Source organism: Melozone crissalis, unplaced genomic scaffold, assembly GCF_028551555.1.
Source record: "Melozone crissalis strain CALT ecotype California unplaced genomic scaffold, PUWL_Pcris_2 ptg000019l_1, whole genome shotgun sequence".
In the NCBI taxonomy this organism is placed as follows: Eukaryota; Metazoa; Chordata; class Aves; order Passeriformes; family Passerellidae; genus Melozone; species Melozone crissalis.
The window spans coordinates 28,748,028-28,771,435 of NW_026535797.1; the positions used below are offsets into that span (position 1 = coordinate 28,748,028).

Sequence of the window (23,408 nt, forward strand, 5' to 3'; positions counted from 1 at the left end):
CCTCCATATTACTTGAAGATGTGTACATCTTCCAAATCATGCCATTACATACTAGATAACTACAAAGATGGTTGGTACATAATAGGCTTTATAAAATCAAAATCTTCTTCTTCTTACCAAGATAAAAAACAGGTTGCTTATACTATGTGGTCAATACAAAATGACAGGTAAAACAAAACACTAAACATGATTCAACTGGTTCCAGTCCCTTTTTTTTTCTTTAAGTAGTTCTTCCCTTCTTTCTGTCTGGGGTAGGAATTTCCCAGAATCCCTGCTTTTCATTGCTAGTACAAAACCTGCTGATAATCTTTCTATTACTAGTCCCACTTTTCACACCAATGACCTACCATAAACAGTGACAATTCTTCTTAATATTACAAAGTGTGGTGCTCTGAAAGTTAAGAAAGATGCGTAACTCCAATGGAAAAATAACTTTTTATAACCATATTTTCAGTAAACAAGAAGTCTAGCAGTCCTCATCAGATAACTGTGACACTCACTTATATACCATGTACTTTATCTATCCAAAATATCTTAGCATAATGCAGTAATCTAGTCCTGTTTTATAGATATATGTGGCAATTTATAACACAAGAAGTACTTCAACATTTTACAAAGTGCATGCGTTTAAACGAGCTTTGGTAGTTAGAGAAGCGAATGTTATAGCGTCAGGCAAACCAAAGTGCAAAGGTTAATAGAGAAATCAAAATTAGCATGTAGCTGATCTATTTACTGACTTCTAAATTCTGTGAGCCAAGTCCTGTGAACTAGTGAAAAGGACAGCAGCCAGTACATTTGTTCCATCTTCTCTCAGCAACTTGCAGGTGTTTCATTTTGCCAAGCACTTTCTCTTATTCCTGTAACACCACTAGTTCTGTTTGGCAGTCTCATTCTGGCCTTTTCCTGCCTAAGCAGCATCACTGCTCTGCTCCCAGCCCTGGCACTGCTTCTTCCTATGCACCTTTCTTTGAAGCCACTGGAATTGAATGGCAGATCTGTCTTGACAGCTAGAGTATGTTCTGAGTGTTTCCTTCACTCACTCAAATTCATTTCTTTCAATTTAGTGAAGTGAATCAGCACCCTAATAGCCAACATTACTAATTAATTGTAACACATGCTAATTCTGGAAACAAATGTGTGGCACTTTAGCATGTACTAAGATGTACTAAAAACCTGCAGAACATTTCCTCACACTTTTAGAGCAGGTCAAACTGAGAATCTACATTACTTCAGCATCCTTTTAATTTCTTAACATTCTCACAGTGCACTTCAAGGCTTTTTCAAAAGGAAAAATATATACTATATTCCACTCACCCGTGCTTAATATTCTTGCATATTGCTGTCCTCTCTCATCACAGCTATTATAATTGGTAAAGTGCATCAAAAATCTCAGTGTGTCAAATAATCGTGCAGCAGACCAAGACCTGTAAAATTACTTTCTCTTTTTCATTACTTGTGTGTTTGTTTGGATTTTTTTCCCCCTAGAGAACAATATCACAGCATTGCATTCACTTCAAATTGTTTTGGAAATATCATGCTTACTGATGAGAACCTCCAGGAGCCTGATTTTGGCTTTTGTGTGCTTGTATTCAGAGTATTCCTCAGCCATTGGTACCCGATCTTCTTTCTGAGGACTCCTATGAAAAACAAATAAAAGCACCATCATTTTTTATGAGTAGGAAGAGAAACAGTCTTAAAAATTAATTCTGCAACAACTGATGAGGATTGTTGGTTTTTTTTACTGACTGTAAATGACTGAGATAATTTGACAGGATCAAAAAGCTCTAATATACAGAAATAAAGTAATCTTTAAAACACTGAATTTTTATATACTAGGTAACTTTCTTGACAGCTGTGGAAGCATAATTACTTGATGCTCAAATATGTGGAGAAGTCATAATAATACTTTGAAAATGGTTACCAGTTACCACTGTTACCAGTGCCCATAAACAAAAATGTTTGCTAAATGAAGAGGAGGAAAAACAGAGTGAAAAATATCCAGTATTTAATTCTGGGTAAAAAACCCAGTGGCTTCTGGCTTTAAAATCTGGATGTTTAAAAATGGCCCAACTGCCAAGTCTACTCCCTACAGACTGACATTCTCAGAAAGAGACTTTTAGCAGCCTCCCTTCAGCTCAGGGAACATCCTGTGCTGAGGTGGGTATAAACCCATTGCAGGCATGTCCTGGAAGATGCCCAAATCCTGGCTTTCCTCATGGCTGACCACATTTTGAAGGAACTAAGCAGAGAGACAGATGGACATCTCCAGAGACCAGACATCTCCAGGGTATTTTGCTGCCCTTAGGTGCAGCCCCTTTGGCCTGCTCACCCCAGGGTGTCCACCCTCACAGAGACAAACAGGAGCCAAAGGGGACAAGGAGAGGGCTCTGCTGAGTTACCTTCCTGTCTGTTTGTAGAACTGCTCCTCAAACTCTCGGAGAGCCTTGCGAAGTCTCTTCTTATCAGCTCTTGTTTCTCTGAGATGTTCGAGCAGAACTGGCCTGTGGAGCAGAGACAGGAACATGAACCCCCTTGTGCTTGGGAGGGTTGTAAAGCCCTGGATTTGAGCTTCTGCTCTGGGCCCTTGGCAGGCACTGAGCAGAGCCCCAAGACATTCCATCACACTCCATACACAGTTCTCCTTCCCTTTTACTGGTGTTCCAGCTAATAAAGGGAAAGGCAGAGACTCTGGTCCATGGAAGAGGGGAAGCATTCAGGACTGAGCCTTGCTACTGGCCTAAATTCCCCATGGAATTAATGGAGTTGACAGGGCTCAGTATCTCACAGGAGGAAATGCTGTAACTGAATTACAGTCAACATGCAAGCCCTGCTCCTATTTGCAGCTGTTCCCAATCATTACTGTGATGTACTTGAAATGCTAGTGATACCCAGAAGCATAATTTTTGGAGGCCATGTTTTAGCTAGTGTTCAAAGAATCAGGGTTTAAGCAGAGAGAGATTTCTATTATGACATTTGCTCCTGGTAATTTTTTTTTTTTTTTGCATAATGACAAAATGCACAGAAATATCTTCCCAGCATTTATGAGCAAACTATTGTGCACATAGTTGAGTTACATAGAAATTAATTAATTTTTATTTGATCTCTAGAGTGTTAGAGTCTAGTTAGCTTCATTTATTCATCTAAGACCTTCCAATCAAAATACAAAAGAAAGATACCAAAGATACCATCCCCTAAGGTATGAGAATATACCTGTTCCTGGAAGGCACAAGTTACCTTTCACTACCTTTCACTTCAAACAACAAAAATTTGTTTGAATAAACAGCTCAAACCACCACTGTGCTGCCCAAACAATGAATCTCCTCTGCTTCCTCTCTCCCACAACAAAGCAGTAAATCACTCCTTTGTACAGAATATACCTTTGCAACAAGTATGGCTCATATTTCTCTTAAAGGCTTGTATTTCACTTACAAAGTCTACAAGAAATGTTGTAAAACATTTCCAGGGGGAAAAGAGAGAACTTACATTGTTGCCTCATGTAAATTGGACATTGACAAGGCTGTTTGCCTGTAAACTTTCTTTTCATCCAGAGGTGAAATATGTGCAGGCTCACTCTCCTCCTGTGAGTAACACAGGTGCTCTTCAACAGGGAAGCAAGACATTGGGCCAGATGATAACTCATGGCTGCTTTGAGAATGGTCTTCATCTGAGTCTTCTTCCTCCTGCTTGGGAAATGCAAAACATTATCCAATTAGTTGTTTACATTACAATGCTTCCAGTAACAGACTGACAACATAAAGAATTAGGATCTGACTTCCTGAGTGTATTCATTGAAACAGAACACACATATTGAAAGGTTTACTAGGTCTGCCTAAGGTTGTTCATGAAAGCACTCCTGCGGTCACTGGGTTGCATTGCCTACCAGGAGTGAAAAGGACAGAAGCTGGCCCTGCTCCCAAGCATCTCCAGCCAGCAATTTATTTCTGTGTGCCCAAAAGCCCTTACATGTAGCAAAGATTTAACTAACATTCTGTATTTATGTCAACAATGCAGTCTGGCTGGAACTTCTACTCCTCTTATATACACATCTCCTGTGTGTATATTATATCCAGATGTTTTGACTGTAGAAAGAGTTGGAGGAAGAGATTCCACAGTTTTATAGCCACTAGTGTTAACTACTGAAGTAGACTGATACTGGTGTCTTGCTCATATTCCTCCATCCTCAGAAAAAAAGCTGAGCTATTGAAATTAGGGCTTAAACATAAAAACTCCACAGGGCAAAGCTCCTAACAAGTACAACTTAGAGGGAATTTCAGTGAAATTTCTCAATGAAATATCTGTGTGCAAGCGCGCCAAGCTTTGCACTGTGGTTTTTCAAAGAAATGTAAAGTTACACTGTCATCTAACACGAAAATAATAATTTTTAAAATTGACCTACTAGCCCCAACTAGTATTAAATTAGTATTTTTGGCAGACAGGCTAATTAACTTCCACTGTCTCCACTCACTATGAGACCAGTACTCTTCCATTACACCAGTATAATATTAAAGTACTACAAATTGCATGTATGTGCTACATGATTGATAAAAGCATTGTTGATAAGATATAAAAGTTTGATATAGTGACAGCAGGGTCCCTCATGGAAAGAGAGAGGTTTCCTTCTGTGTTGCAGATGTTTTCTACAATGGAAAACTAATGCCAGCCTTCAATGTCTTACCCAGCACACTGAAGTTCTTGCCTCAGAAAGTGCTGCTGTACATTGGAACCTATAGCATGTACAGAAATTGAATTTTACAGAGCATTTTGAAGTATCAATACCCTGTATTAACCAATGAGCAGAATTTTTGGTGTCAGTAGTTCTATTGTTGCTAAATGGACATACAGGTAGAAATCAAACCCAGCATTTAGGATGTTTTTTGACATTGGATGAATTCCTTCCAACTTACAATTGTTGTGATCAAAGATGGAGCAGCCAGAAGTTTCTTGATAATTCTGTATCTGTCGTAAAGAGGTTTCATGAGACTCTTTTCTTGCTTAGTTACCTAAAGAAAAATCATAACAAAACATATCCCTCAAAAATGAAAAAAAAAGTACGTTTAAAAGATTCTCATTTTCTCCTGTAAAGCTGAGAAAGGTATTAGAAGAGTATGAGCAGATGTGTATTTTGCTTCAATAGTATTCCATAGGAACTGTAATTTAATCAGTGCAATTTCTGAAAAGGAAAATGACAATTTATTTTCTAACGGAGAATACCCAGTATGATTTCTCACTTCCTTGACCCACACTGCCCAGGCAGAGGGAAAATTATTCTCTCTCTGAGGCTGCTGCTAGAGCAGGAGGAGTTCAGGTGTGCTGCTGCTGTGCCTTGCATTGTCAGCTCACCTCCTGAGCTGTGGTGACAGCAGCAGGAATGGCACAGCCTGCCTGGGACAAGGCTCTGCAGGCTGCACATGGAGCTGCCTCTGTGCAGGATTGCTGCCTGCATTCCCCACCTGAGCTGCCTTCCACAATGGGCATTCACCATCTGTTCTTTTACTTTGTTCTAGTCTTTCATGGGCACTTGCAGCATTGATTTAGAGGGGAATATGATTTTAAATCAGGTGCTAAGTGCCTGATCCAGCCACAAATGTTCACAAATACAAAAACATGCCTTAAGGAAACTAGCTGTGCACTTGATTGACTCGCTGCATTAAGGGGGAAAAAAAGGAAAAAGCAAATTCCACAAGGAAAAAAACCACCCCAAAAACAAGACAAACCACCTCCCCCCCCACCCCCCACCCCAGCCAACCAACCACACCGTGCCATGACACCAGATCCCCAAAATAGCATTTTTCTGAGCGGTGAAATGTCCAAGCAGGGTCATTTGCTCCCTAGTCCACCATCAGCCTCTGCCCATTGGCTCCCACACCTATGAGCACTCCCTGGGTGCAGTTCCACTGATTTTTGGCACTGCAGAGAGGCCCAGGTGCACCCACTCTGATGAGTGAACACACGGTGGATCTGAAGAGACACAGAGTGGCTGAGGGCACAGACAATAGTCCAGAGCTGCTCAGACAGACAAATGCCTGGTCAGCAGGAGCAAGGGGGACAGCAGACAATCTCAGGCTGGTGACTCTGCACATATCTGGCTGATGGAGTGCTTGGGGACCACTTCCAGAGCCACCCTTCACCGTGCAATGTCGGGGCTTTTTTATCCCACTTCTCTTCCCCAGGCATCACGTTCCATTTAACAACAACACATAAGAGCTCCAGGGAATGCCAAACAAGCCAGAGGAGGTAATTTGTTTTGCTTTAAACCTGCTCAGTGGTCTCTCTGTCAGACCTTGTCAGGTAATTCTGGATAAAGATGGTGCTGAGCCATACCAGACATCACAGAGCAAACGTCAGCCCCAGCACACTGCACTGTTTCAAGGCTGCTGTTACAGAGCTGCTTCAGCCCTCAGACCACCCTCTCTGAACCCTGTGCTGCAAAGGCACCCTGTTATTCTCTTTCCTATCTCTGAATCAAGTCTCTTTTACCTCTACATGGCACAAATAATTTTTTTTTTTGTTTTCCTTCTTAGGAAACATAATTTCTTCATACTCTTCTTGCATACTCACTCCATCCCTCAGCTCTCATTTCAAGCCCAAAGAATATGAACAAAAAGGAGGTCAGAATCAGATCATCATTTTAACAGCTGGCATTTTTTTAGACAAACAGTGTTGCAAGTTCCCTTTACCACAAGAACGACTAGCCAGAAACAGACATTCACAAGAATATAGACATTGATATCAAAAAGAAATTCCTCAGCTGTGTAGACAAATTTTCAAATCATCATCTCACCAATTTTGGCATTTTTTTATTTGCACCTACATTCAGCAATGAAGTCCCTTGAAGAGATTTTAAGAAATAGTTTAAGTCCTGCTGTGTAGCAAAGGCAAATATATACAACAGGTCATGTAATTTTGTAGTTCATATCTCAGATGGTGCCCTATATAAAACCTTCCTCAGCTGATAAACATTCTAATCATACATGATAGCAGAGCCAAATCTCCTGTGAATATATAATCTTCCAATTAAATCCTCAAACCTTCCATTTTCCAATCATGGAGAGATACAGAACCACTTTTTATTTTACTTTAATTTCTAACATATAAACCAAATTCATCAGTATCAGAAAACAACATTTCTACCTGAAAATTAGTTTCAAATAACTAAAATTATGTTAATTGTGTAAAATTTATCTAAATATATTTAATGTTCCAAAAATATTGGTGAGAGAAGTTAGATAATTTTTAATTTACCTATCTTTCCATGGCATACTTACAGGTTGTCCATGAATACTCTCAAAATATAGTAGACATTTCTGAAGATTGATTTTTTCCAAAGCCATTTGCTTTTTTGTCATATCCTATTTAAAAAAGTTATTTATAAGATTGTGAGTCAGGATTTCATGACAAGGGTACAGGTACATATCTGTTTAATAATCTCTTCTTCCCAGATAAACATTAATAATGAATTCTATTTCTGTCTGCACTGAGGTCAATGGGGACTTGGCATTAACTTAGCAAGAACAGAGTCCAGAATTACATGACATATATATTAAGTATGTTTTGTTGTAAAAAATGAGAACAACCAACATTCCAGACAAAATACTCAGAAAGCTGAAAAAATTCATAGAGAGCATTCCTCAACTTTTTAATTATTCAAGAAAGAGAAATAGATTTGCCTTGGCTGGTCAGGATGTAAAACATGAAACTCTAGCAATGCAAACCCAACCTGCAGTGGCAAACAGCTTATTTCTGTTCAAAGATGGCAGTGTGAATCACTGGTACCAAAAGAACACTGATTTTTCAGTGTTGGTGAATATCAGTACTTGCCCAGGTGTGCTGTGGGGAGCACACAGTGTAACAGGTATTTGTCTCCTCCCTTTCCCCAGCTAGACCTGCTCCTGACAGTTGCTGATTTTCACCTGGGCCAGAACACCAAGGCACACATGAAGTGAATGTCATTTCCCAGAGTCTCTGCCAGGTCACAACAGAGCCACTTGGGTTAGGGCCAGGTGCTCTGAGGTGTGGGAGAGATGAAGTCTTGTGAAGAACCATGGACTTGGGGCACACACACACACAGGGGCCTTTCTGCAGAGAGCTGATGACAAGGGGGCTTGTAGTGACAACTTTTACTAATTAGACCCTATCTTTAAAAATAAATCAACCTTGAAGTGACATTCTTCTTATATCAGAGCACCTTGCTATTAACTTCAACAGGAGCAAAACCTTTTTTCTTTGATGCTCAAATGCAAAAACAGCACAGAGCCATTAATCAGAACTGCTAATCACATTTTCCTAAAAGGTCTGCATGAGTTAATCACTCTAAAATCGTCTGTCATTCATGTTAAGAGATGAGCTGCTAACCAGAATGCAGGAATATTATAAATCAGCTAATTTGTTTATTTATAGCTAGTTCTGCAATTAATACAAGGTTAATTCTTTCAAAAACTATTAAGCCTGGAGCAGCTGAGTGGTTGGGAAGAAATGGGGTGATCATTAATATTGATTTTACACAAGAGAAACAATCTCAAGAGGGCTTAGCATTTGAGCCTATTTCATTAGCTCATTTTATTAGCAATCTCAAGACAGGTTGGTATTCAGCTAAGTTTGAAATAGCTGATAATTTCAAAATGAGAGAAGGCAGCTGGAGTCACAAACTACAGAATTGTCTGAGACATCTTAGGGCTGTAGGCTACATACAGCAGCAGGAGATTCAATGCTAATTAAATAGAAACACTGCTTCATAGCCAAGGAGAATATGAACTGAAGTGGGTCAATGATGAGAAGACGGATACATAAAGGGAACCAGTCTGAGAAAAGCCTTGGGGGACAGGCTGCAAACATTCATACAGAAGGCAAAAGTTATTTGTGATCTATAAAGAAAGAAAAGGAGGACTTCACCTAAAGATAAGGTAGCAGTTTGATTTTCATAACTTGGAACAGAGGCACACAAAATGTTGTGTACAGTTATCTTCCTTACTAGTCTGTTCTGTTCCCTGCATGCTTATGCCTTAAAGCTCGCTGTTGTTTTTCCAGACAGAAAATACAAACTGGGGACAGAAGGACAGACAGTCCAGTGAGGGCTGGGCCTGCCCAGAGCCTGTCAAAGGCAGTGCTTTGTTTCCATGCAGGCACAGAGTCAGGTTCCCAGGGCCTTGGTCTGCCACTTGGGGATGTGTGGTGGCTCATTACAAAGCAGCATTTAACACAAACTTAGAGACAAAAAGTATAAAGAAAGGCAACGAGTGACATGACACCTCCATAGAGCAGTGCCAGCTCCCATCAGGGCAGCTCCAGCCCTCCTCCTCTGGGAAAGGATGGGAGCCAGAGCTGAGCAGCACAGAGCTGCTGCTCCCCCAGGGCACTGAGGCACAGTCACAGCCACCCAACTCTCACACTGGATTCCAAGCTGGGAGCTGGGTCTTGGATTTGTTTTTGGGGGGATTTGGTGCAGCTTTTTCAGTAGTATTACTAAAGTTGTGTTTATTTGCCTTTTATCTCTTGAACTCCTACATCTATACTCTTAACCTTATTTTTTTTCCTAAAGCCTTGTAGCTAAATCCAAGATGAGCTACTACATAAATTACCACCTCCCAATAATATACTGGGAGGTGTAATTTATGTAATACAAACAATAACATAATAACCCCTTTGTGGGGTACTGAGCCATGCACAGGCCACCCCAAATTTTCTCTTTGCTTTCTCATTCAATGACTTTACTCAAAGGCTTTTTGCAGGAGGGGTGTTTGGTTCTGGAAACTATATTCTGTGTTTCCTATTCAGGTCTTGTGCTCTGTGCTCTTTAGATATACTGGGATTTTACTCTGCACCTTTCTAAGGACACACATGCTCCCACATGTATTTCAGCTGGGTTTTAGAGGTTTTCCACTGGGAACTTCAGGGGAGAACTTGGCAGGCTTTCATGGAAATGCTATCTTTGGCGAAAATAACTAAATATCAAAAAAAAATTTTAGCTGCTGCCTAGTTTACTGTTAATCTAGCTCAGATTCCAGTGCAAGATCTAAATGTTATATGGAAAACAAAATGTTGCACATAAAATATATCTACAGTAAAACCAAAGCTGTTTGTAGCTGAAATGAAGCCTTTGATCTTTGCGGTTACCACAGACATCCTTGATTCATTTCACATCATTGGTGCTACAAACCTCATTGGCCCCCAAAAGTCCAGGATGACTCATAATCAAAATCCAATCTTTTTTGATATTATGCTTAGGGAGCTACTAAAATATATCATTTTGGAATAGATCAATTTGATTTCATGTTATTCCTGCTCAAGTCTCTGTTCCCCAGCAGTTTTGATAAGTATTACCAAGCACCTTTGCTAACACTTTTTAAAACACAAGTTCTCTCCACAGTAAAACAAAAAGAAAATTAATAGGATCTTAAAAAAATTGAAAATATTGTCATGTGCAAACATTTAATTTACATTACTTCCTTGTTTGTGAGAATATTTCAAGCCCTCACCGCAATTTCCTAAATTTAGAAGGTTCTCTTGGAAAATTAGGGGAAGTCCAAAAAATGGAAAAATGAGTGGGACAGATACCCACTTACTTTTATAAGAAAGTTTTTTGGACTGGGTTTCATCCCAGACATCTGTTTTGGGGTCATCTGATCTCACCACATTAATAAAAAATTAATGACTGAAAATATTATCCTACAGTCTGCACTGTTAGGATGTTAGAGCTAGATACAGAATAGCATGGTTTTGTTGCTTTTTTTTTTTGTTTTCTGGTTATGAAACACATTTTCCATTTCATTTAAAAGTAGCACATAAAAAGAAACAATTAAAAAATCAGTCATGTATGCAGCACCCAAGATGTGAAAAGCATGGCATTGTTATGCAGAGTCCTGGTTTTTATATAGCAACTAGTTGTTTGAGAACCAAGAATAGAAACAAAACAAAAATTAAAAATTATCTCTGCTGGGCACTCTCTGCTACTGAAATCCACCCAGAATAATTTCTTAGTTCTTTCATAGTTTAGCATTTAGTTCTTCACCCTCTCACCCCTTCACCTTTCTAATTCATCAGCCAAAGTCTAAATGTTACTGTCAACACTTTGATTTTAGGTACCTTTGAGGGCAGAATTTATTGTCCTGCTTAGCTGTAATAGCATCAGGACAGCATCCTCTGACAGCAAAAACAGCCCCCAGAAGAGTGGGGGTTTGGGTGGCACCTGTTGTTTTAGAGAACCCCATATTGTGCCAGGAATGTGAAGGAACAGCAAAAATTTAAGGTATGTACTGGTTTTAAAACAAAAAAAACTGATTTCCCAGCCAAGCAATCATGTTCCATGGAATATTGCTCCTACATTCAGAAGAGTAATTGAGAACATGGGAAAGAAGGGGCAGGATCAGCACAAATGTACAAGCTCAGGAGAGCAAAGCAGTCTGAACAGTTGTGCTGTCCCTGTCACCTCAGTGCATGCTACTGACTCTGCAGAGGCTTTCAGCCTTTCTCAGCTGAGAGGGGATTTTTATCATCAAAATACCTTCAGAAATGTTTTTAGTCACACAGGTTCTGTGGACTCAAGGTGCTTGCGCTGCCACCACTTTCAGAACACCAGGTATGCAGTTCTGGGCACACAGCCTCAAGTCAGCAGGTTCCTGCAGTGCCTGGCAAACAGTTTCACATGAGCAGAAACATGCTCAGTTTCTCTGAGCAGAAAATGCTTAGCACTGCTTGAAAAGCCTTCTGCACCTCAGCAATTCTACTCAGAAGTGTCACTTCTGGAAGCTGCACTAGAGCTCCCACCTCATTAGAGAGAAAATGCACTGCAATGCCAGCAGACAGAGGATGTGCACTCCCTGAGCCAGCCACACATACAGAGTATCTGCCTCAGGTGAGAGTTCTGGGGGAACAGCCATGCTTCTTAAATACCTTAATAGTCTCAGGGAGGTTGAAGTGTTGTCTTTTCTCCTTTAGTCGTCTCAACACACTGTCCATGGTTTCTTCCACTGAGGGAGCTGGTTCCATGCTGGTGGCCTCCTGCGTGCCAGCCTCTTTAGAGGTGCCACTGCCTTCACACTGCTCATTTCTTTGGGGCACTGTGGAGGTACAGTTTTGCTCTTCTGACATTCTGAGTTTAAGCTCTGAAAGGCAAAATGCATGGCAAGTAAATAGATTAGAAGAATTTGCAAAGTAGTTTTCTGTGACACTACTAGGGAAAAAAACCTGAAACTTTCCTGCTCCCTGCTAACAATTATTATCATACCACAGGCATGTAGGAAAGTAATTCTGCTTCACTTTAATGTGTAACATCTTTTGCTTCCTAGAGCAATTTAAACTGTCCCTCTCCCTTCCAGAGGTCACCCTGCCATGCTGCTCAAGTGGTCCTCACAAGGAGAAGCCACCCCTTTCTTAAATGACTTCCCTTGGCAGAAGAGCACCTGAGCACCCCAGGAGAAGACAGAAGCTTCCCAGTCAGCAGCCTGCCTGGATGTGATAAAGCATGTGTGACTCTATTAACTTGACACCAAGCCAAGGCCCCTGGAGCTCCAGGGACCTGCACAGAGCAACAAGGAAATTGAATTAAAATCTGAATTAGCTCCCATAAAACCAGATTTTGTTCTGAGCACACGCCTGTCTGGTGAAGGACCTTGGGCAAGACAGGAGATTGATGTCTCCAACTGTGCTAAATTTGTTGAAATCCATGCAGAAACAGTAACATAATTTTTTATTTGTGACAGTCTGAGGATATAGGCCAGCTTTGAGGGGAAAACCAGTAATTTTTAGTAAACCCATAAGAGCTAGAAAGGATAGACAAGCCTTGCAAATTTGAAGAAGGGTCTACAAACATTTGAGTGTTTTCCATTTCAATTGTACTTGGCATGTGATCCTCATGAATCTGGCTTCATTTAAAAGCAGTGCCATTATCCAAGATAATAAAAATCAAGGGTTGTCACAGGATTGAGGCATTTGGGGTGTGAAGGTGAGGCTGATCTATGAAGCCTAGACCCTCCGGACAGGAGATTGAATGGTTGAGTCAGAGATACAATCTTCAGAAAAGTAACCATGCAGATTGGCCATTTCTTTGCATTTGCCCTTCCTGTATTTGCAACACAGAGTTCAAGGGGAAATAATAATAGTAATTATCATCATCATCATCATCTCGTAGTCATATAGGATAGTACTCAAGGGAGAATTTCCAGAAGCAATTTACTAAAAGACAAGTTTCTACTTCTTTATTTACCACAATCACATCTTCTATATCTACATTATTAACTACATCCAGAACAGAGATGACAGATAATACTACAATTTATTTAGTAGTGAGAATCCATTTATAACAGAGCAAAAAAAAAAAAAAAAAAAAAAAGGATTTAGTGAATTATAAATAGCCTTCAAAAAAAAAAAAAATCAATCAGTCTTGGCTACAGACTCCCCAAGGGAAAGCATCTGATACACCCACAGACGTAATGGAGTGGTATGCAGACGGCCAAGGGCAAAACCTGACCCTCAAGGCCAAATTTATTATCAAGGAAAAAAATATGTTTTTATGATCAAAATAAATTAAATCCTTAGAGATACGTATCCTCAGTCCTAAAGAAACAGTTACACCTACATTTGTGCTATTGCAAGGAAACTTTTAACTTCTGTGTTTTAGACCCTCATGAAAGTGCTCAGAACAGCACTGCCTTTTGCATGAATGTTTACAGTGATGAGGGTGAGATGATGGCGTTTCCCCCTTCCCCTTTCCAGCCTTGGTGTGGAGGCTGAACTGGCTCACTTTAATCCCTGCTTTCAGGAATCAAGGCAAGCCATATCACATAATATCTGTCTTGCCATTGGGAGACTTATTGCCACACACTGTGAAAAATAAGCAGAGCAGTGAGGTTAGAAAACCGACTTGAAAAGGTTCCAGGTACACTCCCACTTGCAAAAGGCTCAGCAGCACAGGGACACAACACTCTATTATATACCTTTGAGCTGCTTCCGACCTTTGGCCAGAGCATTCATCCACTTCAGAACCTCAGGATTGGAAGTCTTGTCACCATGAGAAGGCTGAATGCAAAGGAAAATGTAAAGAATGTAAAGAAAGAGAAGGAACTGACAGTTAAAGGATCAAACAGATAAAACCCTCCCACCCCCAGCGTGCTACAAAATGTCCAGAGTTCTGACTGCACTCTATCAGAGCCATGCAGAGCATCTGGCTTGAGCATGGCATTAATTTGTCATGGCTTATCTCTCCCCATTGTGACACAGTGCCACAAGGATCTGAGTGTTGTCTCTAAACCCAAAAAGGACAGCAATGAACGTTTCAGTCTCTGACTAATTGGATAAATAACTTCGGTGACTTCAAAAGGATTGATCAAATACCTAATTTTAGTCAAGTTCCTAAGTGATTTCCAGGATGGTAACTGAAGCTCTCTGTCCTTTGCAGGAATAAGCTCTTACCATAAGACTGGGATTCTCTTGGGATACAGCATTTTCAGAATTTCAACTGACCTGCTTAATTAATCAAATGAAAAATCCTGTGCAAGAGTGATTTCAAAAGAAATAAACAACAAAGGCTTTGTAGATCAGGGGTTATTTTGCATTTAGAAATTGTCTGCAAATTAAAGTGAATTTACACAAAACTCAGATATATAAAATTGCAAAACAGTTTTGCAAAATCAAGCTTCTGAAATAATTTCTTTTCTGACCATATTGTGAGGGTTGTTTAGGTATGAAATTGTCCTCCTAGGAGCATATGATGCCCACAGTGCACAAGGTTTTGGCCATTAACAGGATTAAAAGGTAATATATCATTTGCTTAATTTTAATACAGTCAGAAAATGTCACAAACTTCCCTGATTTGTGTTGTGCACTTCCTTAGCATCAGCTACTTTTTAATATTCTTATACTGCACAATTCCCAGCACAGCACTCACCACTGACCTCAAACAACCCCCACAAGTTTTATTTCTCTGATTTTTACCATCAGCTTGTACAGAGCCCCAGGCTTTGGATGTTCATAGGAGTCTGCCTGAATGAAGGGATCTGCACAGCAGAACAAGTTTCCAGGCAAATGACTCCTACAAAGCAAATAAGTAGCTTTTCACCTTTTGCACAATTTTGTTTCACAAGCCTGTCAGCCATGTTTCACTGATTCGCACTTCTTAAAGATGGAAATTTTGCAACAAAGGTAATTCAAAGAAAATTAAAAGTCTCAGAACTACTGCATGCACTGAAAGATGCTGAAAAGCTATTCATTGAAGTTTTTCCTATTTCATTTTACCAGAAATACCATATCTCACATTGTTTGAATAAGTTTAAATACACTGGGATTCTTGCCTCCCTCTTGGAGTATTTACCTTTTCAAATATTGTCTTACCAGGTATTTTTTTTCTTGCTCAAACTTTTCTTCATACTTCCTAATTTTTCTCTTGAGGCTCTGAAGATGCTTGGTAAGCTGTGTTACTGTCTGTGGTTCTTTGCAGTCTTCACAGCTACACCTGGAAGAACTTCTTGGCCTGCAAAAGCCAAAAGCAGAGTTATGGGATCTAAGAGCTTTAATGGACCCTGCCTTGTTTTCAGGCACACTTCACACTTAGCATTTCAGAATTCATGGCTATTCTTCTCTTTCACTGGATAGAGACAACTTAGTTTTATAAAGTAAGTATAAAATAATTGCTTTTGCTTGAAGGTACCCCTAGAGTATTCTAATGGGTTCACCATTTGTCTTTCATTCTCTCTTTTTTTTAATTAATCATGGGATTTCTGAATATATTTCAAAAAATTAATCTACTAGGCAAAAGCCTGATCCAGTATTTACATTTAACACCCACACCTTTATTCACAAATCTTTCAAGTATAACAGGAGACTGTAGTGACATGATTGATAAAAGTAAGCTCAGGGAGTTCTTCATTACTGGAAATGAACATTATCATTTGGAAAACCGTTTAGTTTATGATTATTTACAGTTACAAGTCAATAGAGTTGATTATTATCCATATGCAGCTGAAGCTAAAGCTCTGTATATCAGCTTTTAAGAAAGTCTGATTTCTCTCTGAGACTCACAGCTTGGTTTCTGGAAATCACATACCCGGATTGTTCATATGCTTTATGTCACTGTCACCCCTCATCAGTGACTCAAGCTGCAGCTCAATTACAGCTGAATGTTTTAGTATTATACCTAGAGAGCCCTTTCTATCTTGTGCTCACTCATCATTCTAATTACTAACATTTAAAACTGTCCTTGCTAACTGTAATTAACAAAGACTTCAAAAAAAATATTGTACAGTGTTATGACTGAGGAAACACTAGTTCCTATTTCTGGTGTTGCAAATCATCCACTTCAAAATACACCACAATAAAAACATTTGCTTTTTATTACATAGCAACAACTGAAAAAAAACCATGAAGAGTCAAAGGTTGTGAATTGCAGAAAAAGCCTTAAAAATGCATAAGATTTAAAATAGATTTTCTTACATCATGAAAGGTTGAGCACTTGGTGGAGAAGGGGCAGACTCTGTGTCTAGGTTAAATCTCTGGCTTTGGCTAAAGATAGAGCAGCGTGGTGACAGGAGAGGATTGTCTCCATCTGTGATGTGATACAGCAGTCGGCTGGTCCCTAGCGAGTGGTGCTCCTGTGGGCTGCTCTCCATGTCATTCTGCCAGTCCCTGTGCGCTGGCACGGGCTCTAGAAAGAAAGGATAAATCACTGAGGACTGAGGGGCACCCACATGGGGTACAGCTACCTAGGTCAATAAAAACTTGTCTTTACAGAAGTATTCCAAGCATAAGTATTCAAAGTGAGCAGCAAACAGATCAGCAAAGTGTTGCATGCAGGGTGGACACAGCACTGAGGATGAGAAAATAGAAGTACTGCCACTGGCTTCACATAAATCCTTTCTGAGTTCCACAGGAAGAGGTGGATGGGTGTATTTATAAACTATGAAGTAAAGATGGAGAGTTTCCCAGAATAGAAGCATTACTTGTATTTTCATAGATCTGTTTGCTTTTGAAAGCCACTTTCCTGAAGAAGACGATGGCTGCCCACAATAAGTTTAATTTCTTGATTTTTCATTTAGTCCTTTGGTGAAGAGAAAGGAAGGTCAAAAATATAATATGTCCTGGTGGAAAAAACCTCCAGGGCTGCTTGCACATCCTGCAGAATTTTGTTGGGCAACAGTAACATAACCTTGGCTCAAAGAACACAAGATATGAAAATAATAACCACCACCAAGAACATTCAGTTTATTTATTCAAGGTCATGGACAGTAGCTGCTCCTTGGAGGAGTCATGCTTGTGGTACTAACAATGCTTGTGGTGTTAAAAATGGCTTGGACTGTAAATGCAAACCTCACCACAGTTGCTTAAAAGGTAAAATTTGTTTTATAATGATGGTCAAGCTAGAAAAAGTAGGAATTGATGAAACTCCTCACACTGGTTCGGTTTATAGGTAACATGAAAAATAATGGCACATTACAGGGCCTACCTAGGTAACATCAGGGGTTCATCTTCCTGTACTCTACCTGAGTCCATTGCAATATTCAATATTGAATCTTCTTCCTCACCCTCAGTAGGTGAAATGCATGATGATGATCAAACCCAATCAATATTTTTGCTATCAGATGATTGAGATTTAATGCAGATTATACTTTCTAGGGAGAAACTCCATAATCTCATAAAAGTTCTTGCCTAAAATTTTTTCTCCTTTGCTTTGCTAAAGCAAAGTTTGTGCCCTGACTCAGATTCTCTTACAGCAGTTTCCATAGTACATTATATTTTGCACCATCTGCATTATTTTCATTTTTCTAAGCCCATTCGCATATACAGCTTTTTAATTAATATCTATTATTTTGCATTTCCAGGCAGCATGTGTGTCATTCTAACCAGTATTATATTTGCCATATATCATGCATTCTAATACATTTCACAGAATCTTTTTATTCAATGGAAGCCTAAAATTGCCCTGAAAAACAACTGTGCATGAGTTTACTCACAGAAGAACTGGCAGGTTTAGGTAAATTCTTTTACCTTCACTTTCGATTTTCTGCTTTGCACATGGGACATCACATTCCCATGCTGAGTGAGTATTTTTTCCAGGATTTGAATGGAACCTTTGTAGTACATTTTTTTGCCCTCTTCCCAACTAATACCAAAACTGCAAATCCCTATTGCTACACTGTGGCAGTGGTGAAAACCAGGTCTGAATGGAACCCTTCAAAAAAACCCCAACTCTATATTTCTCTAAAAAAAATAGAAATTACAATGGCTTAAATATTATTTTATTGGACACTATCCAACTGCTTTTTCTTTACAAACAACAAAAAAAATCCTATTTTATATTGTATAATCACAGTTTAGTCTGTCAAGCAAAAGTTACACAACTCTTGTATTTACAAGCTCATCTACTCTTACCAGCATCATCAATTAAAATTTTGTTAAGCATTTTCACAATGAGACAATGTAGTTGATTAGTTCTAACCTTGCATCCTTCCTCTAAGTACTTGATCCTCTGTAGGTCAGATTCAGCTCTCCAAGATACCAGAGCAACACCCAAATCTCCTAAACCTTGTATGAGATTCAAATCCTCCCACAGAGAGACCCCAGGAAGGCACCTGGGAGAGGCAGGGGTGGAGCACTGAGCAGTCCTGGGCAATCATGGGCACTGACAACAGGCAGTGACAATGGCTGGAATAATTGGTGTTCTGCAACAAAAGTGTTCCCTCTTTCCTTACCCTGTAAATTTTTTTAAAATTAATACCTTTGTTTGGGTTTTGATCTGTTGTTGTTGCTGGGTTGTTTTTTTTCTGAAGAACAGTACTGTCAGTGAGAAGAACCTGGCTTCCCTTGCTTTAATTTCACCATCTTTGAACTTCAAGAAACACATAATCACTGGGAAATAGGTTGACCAGGAACAATTGCACAGTATTTCATATTCTGTTATTACAAGGAATAAGTATTAAGTATCAGTGCCCTGACTGTGAAAGGAAAATGATGTGATAAAAAGATCAGCTAGTCTGTGTTTGATAAGTGAAGGAAATAACTTTCCAACATTTGAACTCTGACTTCCTGTGGACCTAAAAATGTCCTTCATGCAGGAGACAGCCTGTACCACTGCTAAACCATATGGTGACAGATATTTGCTGCTCCTCACATCTACAGCCAGACAATTTCATAGGCACAGCCCAGGCTCAGAAATGGAAGAAATGCACAGGTTCAAGACTAAGCACTCCTGGAAAATAAATACACAGGAAAAGTAGTGGCTGGTGCAGCTCCAGTGTAAAACCAAGCACACAAAGTTCAAGGAGGTTCTTTTATTCTGCTAGCAAACCTTCTGACAGGAAGGCTTGAATACTCGTGCAACTTTTCTATGGCCCAAGAAAGAGTTTAGTTCCAACTCTACTAGAAGTACATTAAATTACTACCAAATAGTCAGAAGTGGTCATCAAATAATTCAGACTGATTCATTTCAGTGGCACAGCTACTGAAATAGTAGGATATCTCAGGGTGATGACAAGTTCTAATCAATTCAATTTTTAATTAACTTAAGGCCATCATCCTGATTCCAGTTCTGTGTAGATCCTAAACAAGACACTAAGTATTATCCTAAGAGTAGCCCATGAACTGACCAAAATTCTACCTGTCTTCATGTATCTTGTCTAATTTTAGCCTCTATTTTTGCCAAAACTGGGAATTAAAGCCACCTCTACCCAAGCAAGTAACTTGCCCCTTTTAGCATCTATTCCATCCTATCTACTCCATGCAGCTTAGCACTGACAGGAGAACACCACAGGAATTAAAGCCAAATTCTAGTGTCTGATAATCTGCAGCATGGTTCAACAGGTGAACTTCATGTGACAAGTCTTATGGTACAAGCCTGTATTTATGCCTGTGATATTCTTCAAGTGAAACAATAATATACAGAAATCTCTTGTATAGAAAAAATAATATTCAGATGTAGTGTGTTCAGTCCTAAACACATTACATCTGTGAATGCCCCTATCAGAATTTTTAATTTGAAAGTCATTTAGAAGTCAGTTCCTGTAGTTAGGTTTAGCTGCTCATTGCTGCAGGCACTTATGGGATGTAATCTCATATCCAAAAGTCACAGAAATTAGACCCTACTTTTCTATAATTCCCCCTTTAAAAAACTAACTTAGGTACCCATCACAACTCTTTACAGACTCATTTTGGCAACTCTAATTCAGCTCTCACATATTCAAAAGTAAACTGGAAATTGCTGACTTTTCTCAGAGATAAGTTACTGCTCATCCCCTTAAAACTGAGGCACCCTGTCATCTTACTAGACTATTGTATCTTCAATCTCCATCCATATGATGTACACTTTCTAAAATCTGTTGACTGAAAGGATTGTGTTAATTTTCCCATATCCACTGAGGAAAGGCTGATAACTAAAGATGGAACATGCATGGCACATCCTCTAGAAACTCTTCCCAGCCTGGTACAAATCCCTGGACTTCCAGCTAAGGTGGAGCTCGAATAACCAATAGTGCCATGTGACAGCTCAATGCATCAGATTTCAGCAGCAATTTAAGAGACAGAATTAGGACCAGCTCTGTCTGTGCAAAATGGCAAGTTACTAAAAATGCCACAAACCACAAAGCAGATGTTAAGAGGAATGAGGGCACAATAAAACCCATTAAATAGATAAGCTTTAACTAAAGCATGAGTTTGAACTGCTGGAGTGGCAGAGCATGCTCTGAAACTGTGCAAGAGAAATGCTACATCATGCAACATTTCCCCATGTGGCTGCAGAGGGGAAATGGGAGTAGAGAGAGGATTGGAAGCAGCAGTCACCACCAGCATAAATAAAAAGAAAATCTAATAAAAACAGCAAAAAATAATTAGGGGAAACAATTAGGAACCATCCTAACAATGAACTATGAAACCACCAGAGCAAAATATTGTAGCAAACTACTGGGAAAGGAGTCCTTTCCACCCTGACACAAAGGAAAGGAGTCAGTGCAGATTTTGGGTGAGCTGCAGAATGTCTTTTCCTGTGCAGCACACAAATGAGACCTGTTTCTGCTTCAGATCCCCATGAAGGTTAGCCCCAGTCCAGGATCCATAGCCATGTTCAAGAGCTATTAAAGTATTTGCCTGGCTGGACTAACACACCCTCTTTTTAAAAAGAAAACAAAACTAGGACATTTAGCATTTCTAGATTCCTTCATCTTCATAATAATTTGATTTTTACATGCACCGTTCCTTGATTTTTTCAGTGCCAACCTCAAACTTTGAAATTTTATAAGTAAAACACTATAATTCGTGTAATACTATAATTTTTTTTTGTAAATAACCTAATGTTTTTTCTTGCTGAAAATGCTGAGCAAGCAGCCCCTAAAATAAGTTCTTCTTAACCCAGATTTTTTTTCTGATATGAAACAACAATTGCAAAGGGATTACTGACCTACCTGCCTTAATTTGAACCATACATGGTGCACGACTGGGGTATTTGTGTATTCATGTCACTTGTCTATGAGATGTATTAGTCACACTGCCTTTGACCTATTTTTCACGAGCAGTGACTCCTCTTCTATTGAGCATCACGACTCTGCCAGCCCTGTGACTACAAGCCATGAATTGACAAAAACAGTGCTGAACCTTAGGGCTATTTATTTCTCTATTGAGGGAAGAGGGAGAGATAACACACCACAGTTTGCCCAGCTGGGTAATAATACAGGATCATGAATGATTAAAATCCACATGCTGTAAAACTCACCTTCGCTATCTCTCTGCTGATGCATTAAATTAAAATCAATAATAGGAGAAATGAAGTGATATTGCTCTGACAAAAAGAATGACAAAAATAGAATTACATGATATGGCAGGTGATCTCACACAATACAGACATAGGAAGTAAAGAGAGTAAATTTACTTGGGGAAAAATAACAGATTAAAACTAAAAAATAAAATAATTGGTATTCTTAAAACCTCTCTGAAAAGGAAAATTCCCTCTCAGAAAACAGGACAGTTACAGCTGGTAATTTCCATTCTTTTAACAGGTATCACCCCTTTTTACGTTACACAGCGCTTGCAGGAGGAAATGGTGCTTTGCATTAGCTCTGCACTGTTTCCCAGAGGGCTGCAAGCCTGATTTTAAAGTGCAAGTCACAAGGCTTTTTTATAATTGCAAATGAGAGCACATCATGGCACGCTGGCTTACCTCCACAACTGGCCCCATCAGCTTGCACGCTGCTGTGGGCTGGAGAAGGGGCTGTGTCCTTGGGTGCCGGCAGCTGGGGAGTTTCCTCCTGGGCTGGCAGAAACGCAGAGCACAGATCAGTTTCCAGGGCTTGCAGCTTCAACAAAGAATTCTGCAGACAAAAGCAGAACATTGGGCTGGGTAGAGAACAACGGGGATCAGCAATTGCTCTTCAACTCCCGGAGCCCATCGGCAGCGCCTGCAAAGGGGTGTTCCACTGCCAGCTCCGGGAGGACGTGGGGGAGCAAACGTGCACTATTCCATGAGTTTCTTGACTCCTGGTTATTTAAGTCCCAATTTACATGGATTATTCATGGCACGTGGGAAAGACGACTTTGTCAGCAAGAGGCGATTTATTCCAGGCAGCCAAGCTGAGATGGTGTCCCTCCTCTTGGGCTTGAAGCAATACATTAAGGAAGTATTTCATTCATTGGGCTGACATCACGATCTGATGACATTATGTCCCTCCCCATTTACCATTCATAAAAAATCAAATCTCCCTCTCCAGCCTGTAAGTGCAGTGCACAGCAGTGAACAAAGAGTTACTGACAACACGATCACTCAAGGGATTCTTGGGAGAGAGATTTTTTTTTAATTGGCTGTTTTAGAGATACTTCATTATGTAGACAGGGCTTTTATGAGGGCAGCTGCCAGTTCTACAGGCAGCAGATCATTTGTGATCCGCTGCAAAGGTAAAATCAACACATCATTGTCACTGGCTGCAGGCAAATCAATGACAGGGACAGTTATGTGCCACCTCACTTCCAGCCCCTGTGCCATGCGTGGTCCAGCTCTGATCTGAATTTTTAATGCTGCATGCAGCACTGAGCTGCACGATCTGACACAAGCATCTCGCTGTGATGGAAATGCTGTGAAAGCCCTAATCACCCTCTGACTGGGCAAAATGAGTCACTCCCCACACCCCGCGCATCCAGCTCCCCCATCTCAAGGGAAATACAGCTCAAAACATAAAACAAAACCACACAAGGCTGTCCTAATAACCACACAGCTGGCGCACACAGAATGTACATATTACATTAAGTCACTCAAGTGATACATATTTATGAAGGACATCTTCTAAAGAAAATAATCTGAGATGCAAAAAAAAAAAAATCCTCAAATTTATACCCTGAAAAGTCTTTCCCTCAGTCTGTCAAACACCTGAAATCAATTTATTGATTCATTAATGAAAAATGAATTGATTTATTGGCCTGATTTCCTTTGTGTGACAATACATCACCTA

At 39.8% G+C, this 23,408-nt stretch overlaps 1 protein-coding gene across 1 annotated transcript in view; it reads right to left on the bottom strand.

Annotated features, from left to right (window-relative positions):
- Positions 1-93: 93 nt before the first annotated feature.
- FAM13C (family with sequence similarity 13 member C) overlaps positions 94-23,408 on the bottom strand; it is a 114,867-nt gene continuing 91,552 nt past the window's right edge. The window contains exons 12-22 of the mRNA XM_054276568.1: positions 22,127-22,277; positions 21,683-21,748; positions 16,420-16,630; positions 15,322-15,460; positions 13,929-14,010; positions 11,887-12,098; positions 7,266-7,349; positions 4,905-5,000; positions 3,484-3,683; positions 2,400-2,501; positions 94-1,637 (exon numbers count right to left, since the gene is read on the bottom strand). Coding sequence (XP_054132543.1) covers positions 1,514-1,637; positions 2,400-2,501; positions 3,484-3,683; positions 4,905-5,000; positions 7,266-7,349; positions 11,887-12,098; positions 13,929-14,010; positions 15,322-15,460; positions 16,420-16,630; positions 21,683-21,748; positions 22,127-22,277 — 1,467 coding nt within the window. The 3' untranslated portion in view covers positions 94-1,513. The remainder of the gene's footprint in view (positions 1,638-2,399; positions 2,502-3,483; positions 3,684-4,904; positions 5,001-7,265; positions 7,350-11,886; positions 12,099-13,928; positions 14,011-15,321; positions 15,461-16,419; positions 16,631-21,682; positions 21,749-22,126; positions 22,278-23,408) is intronic.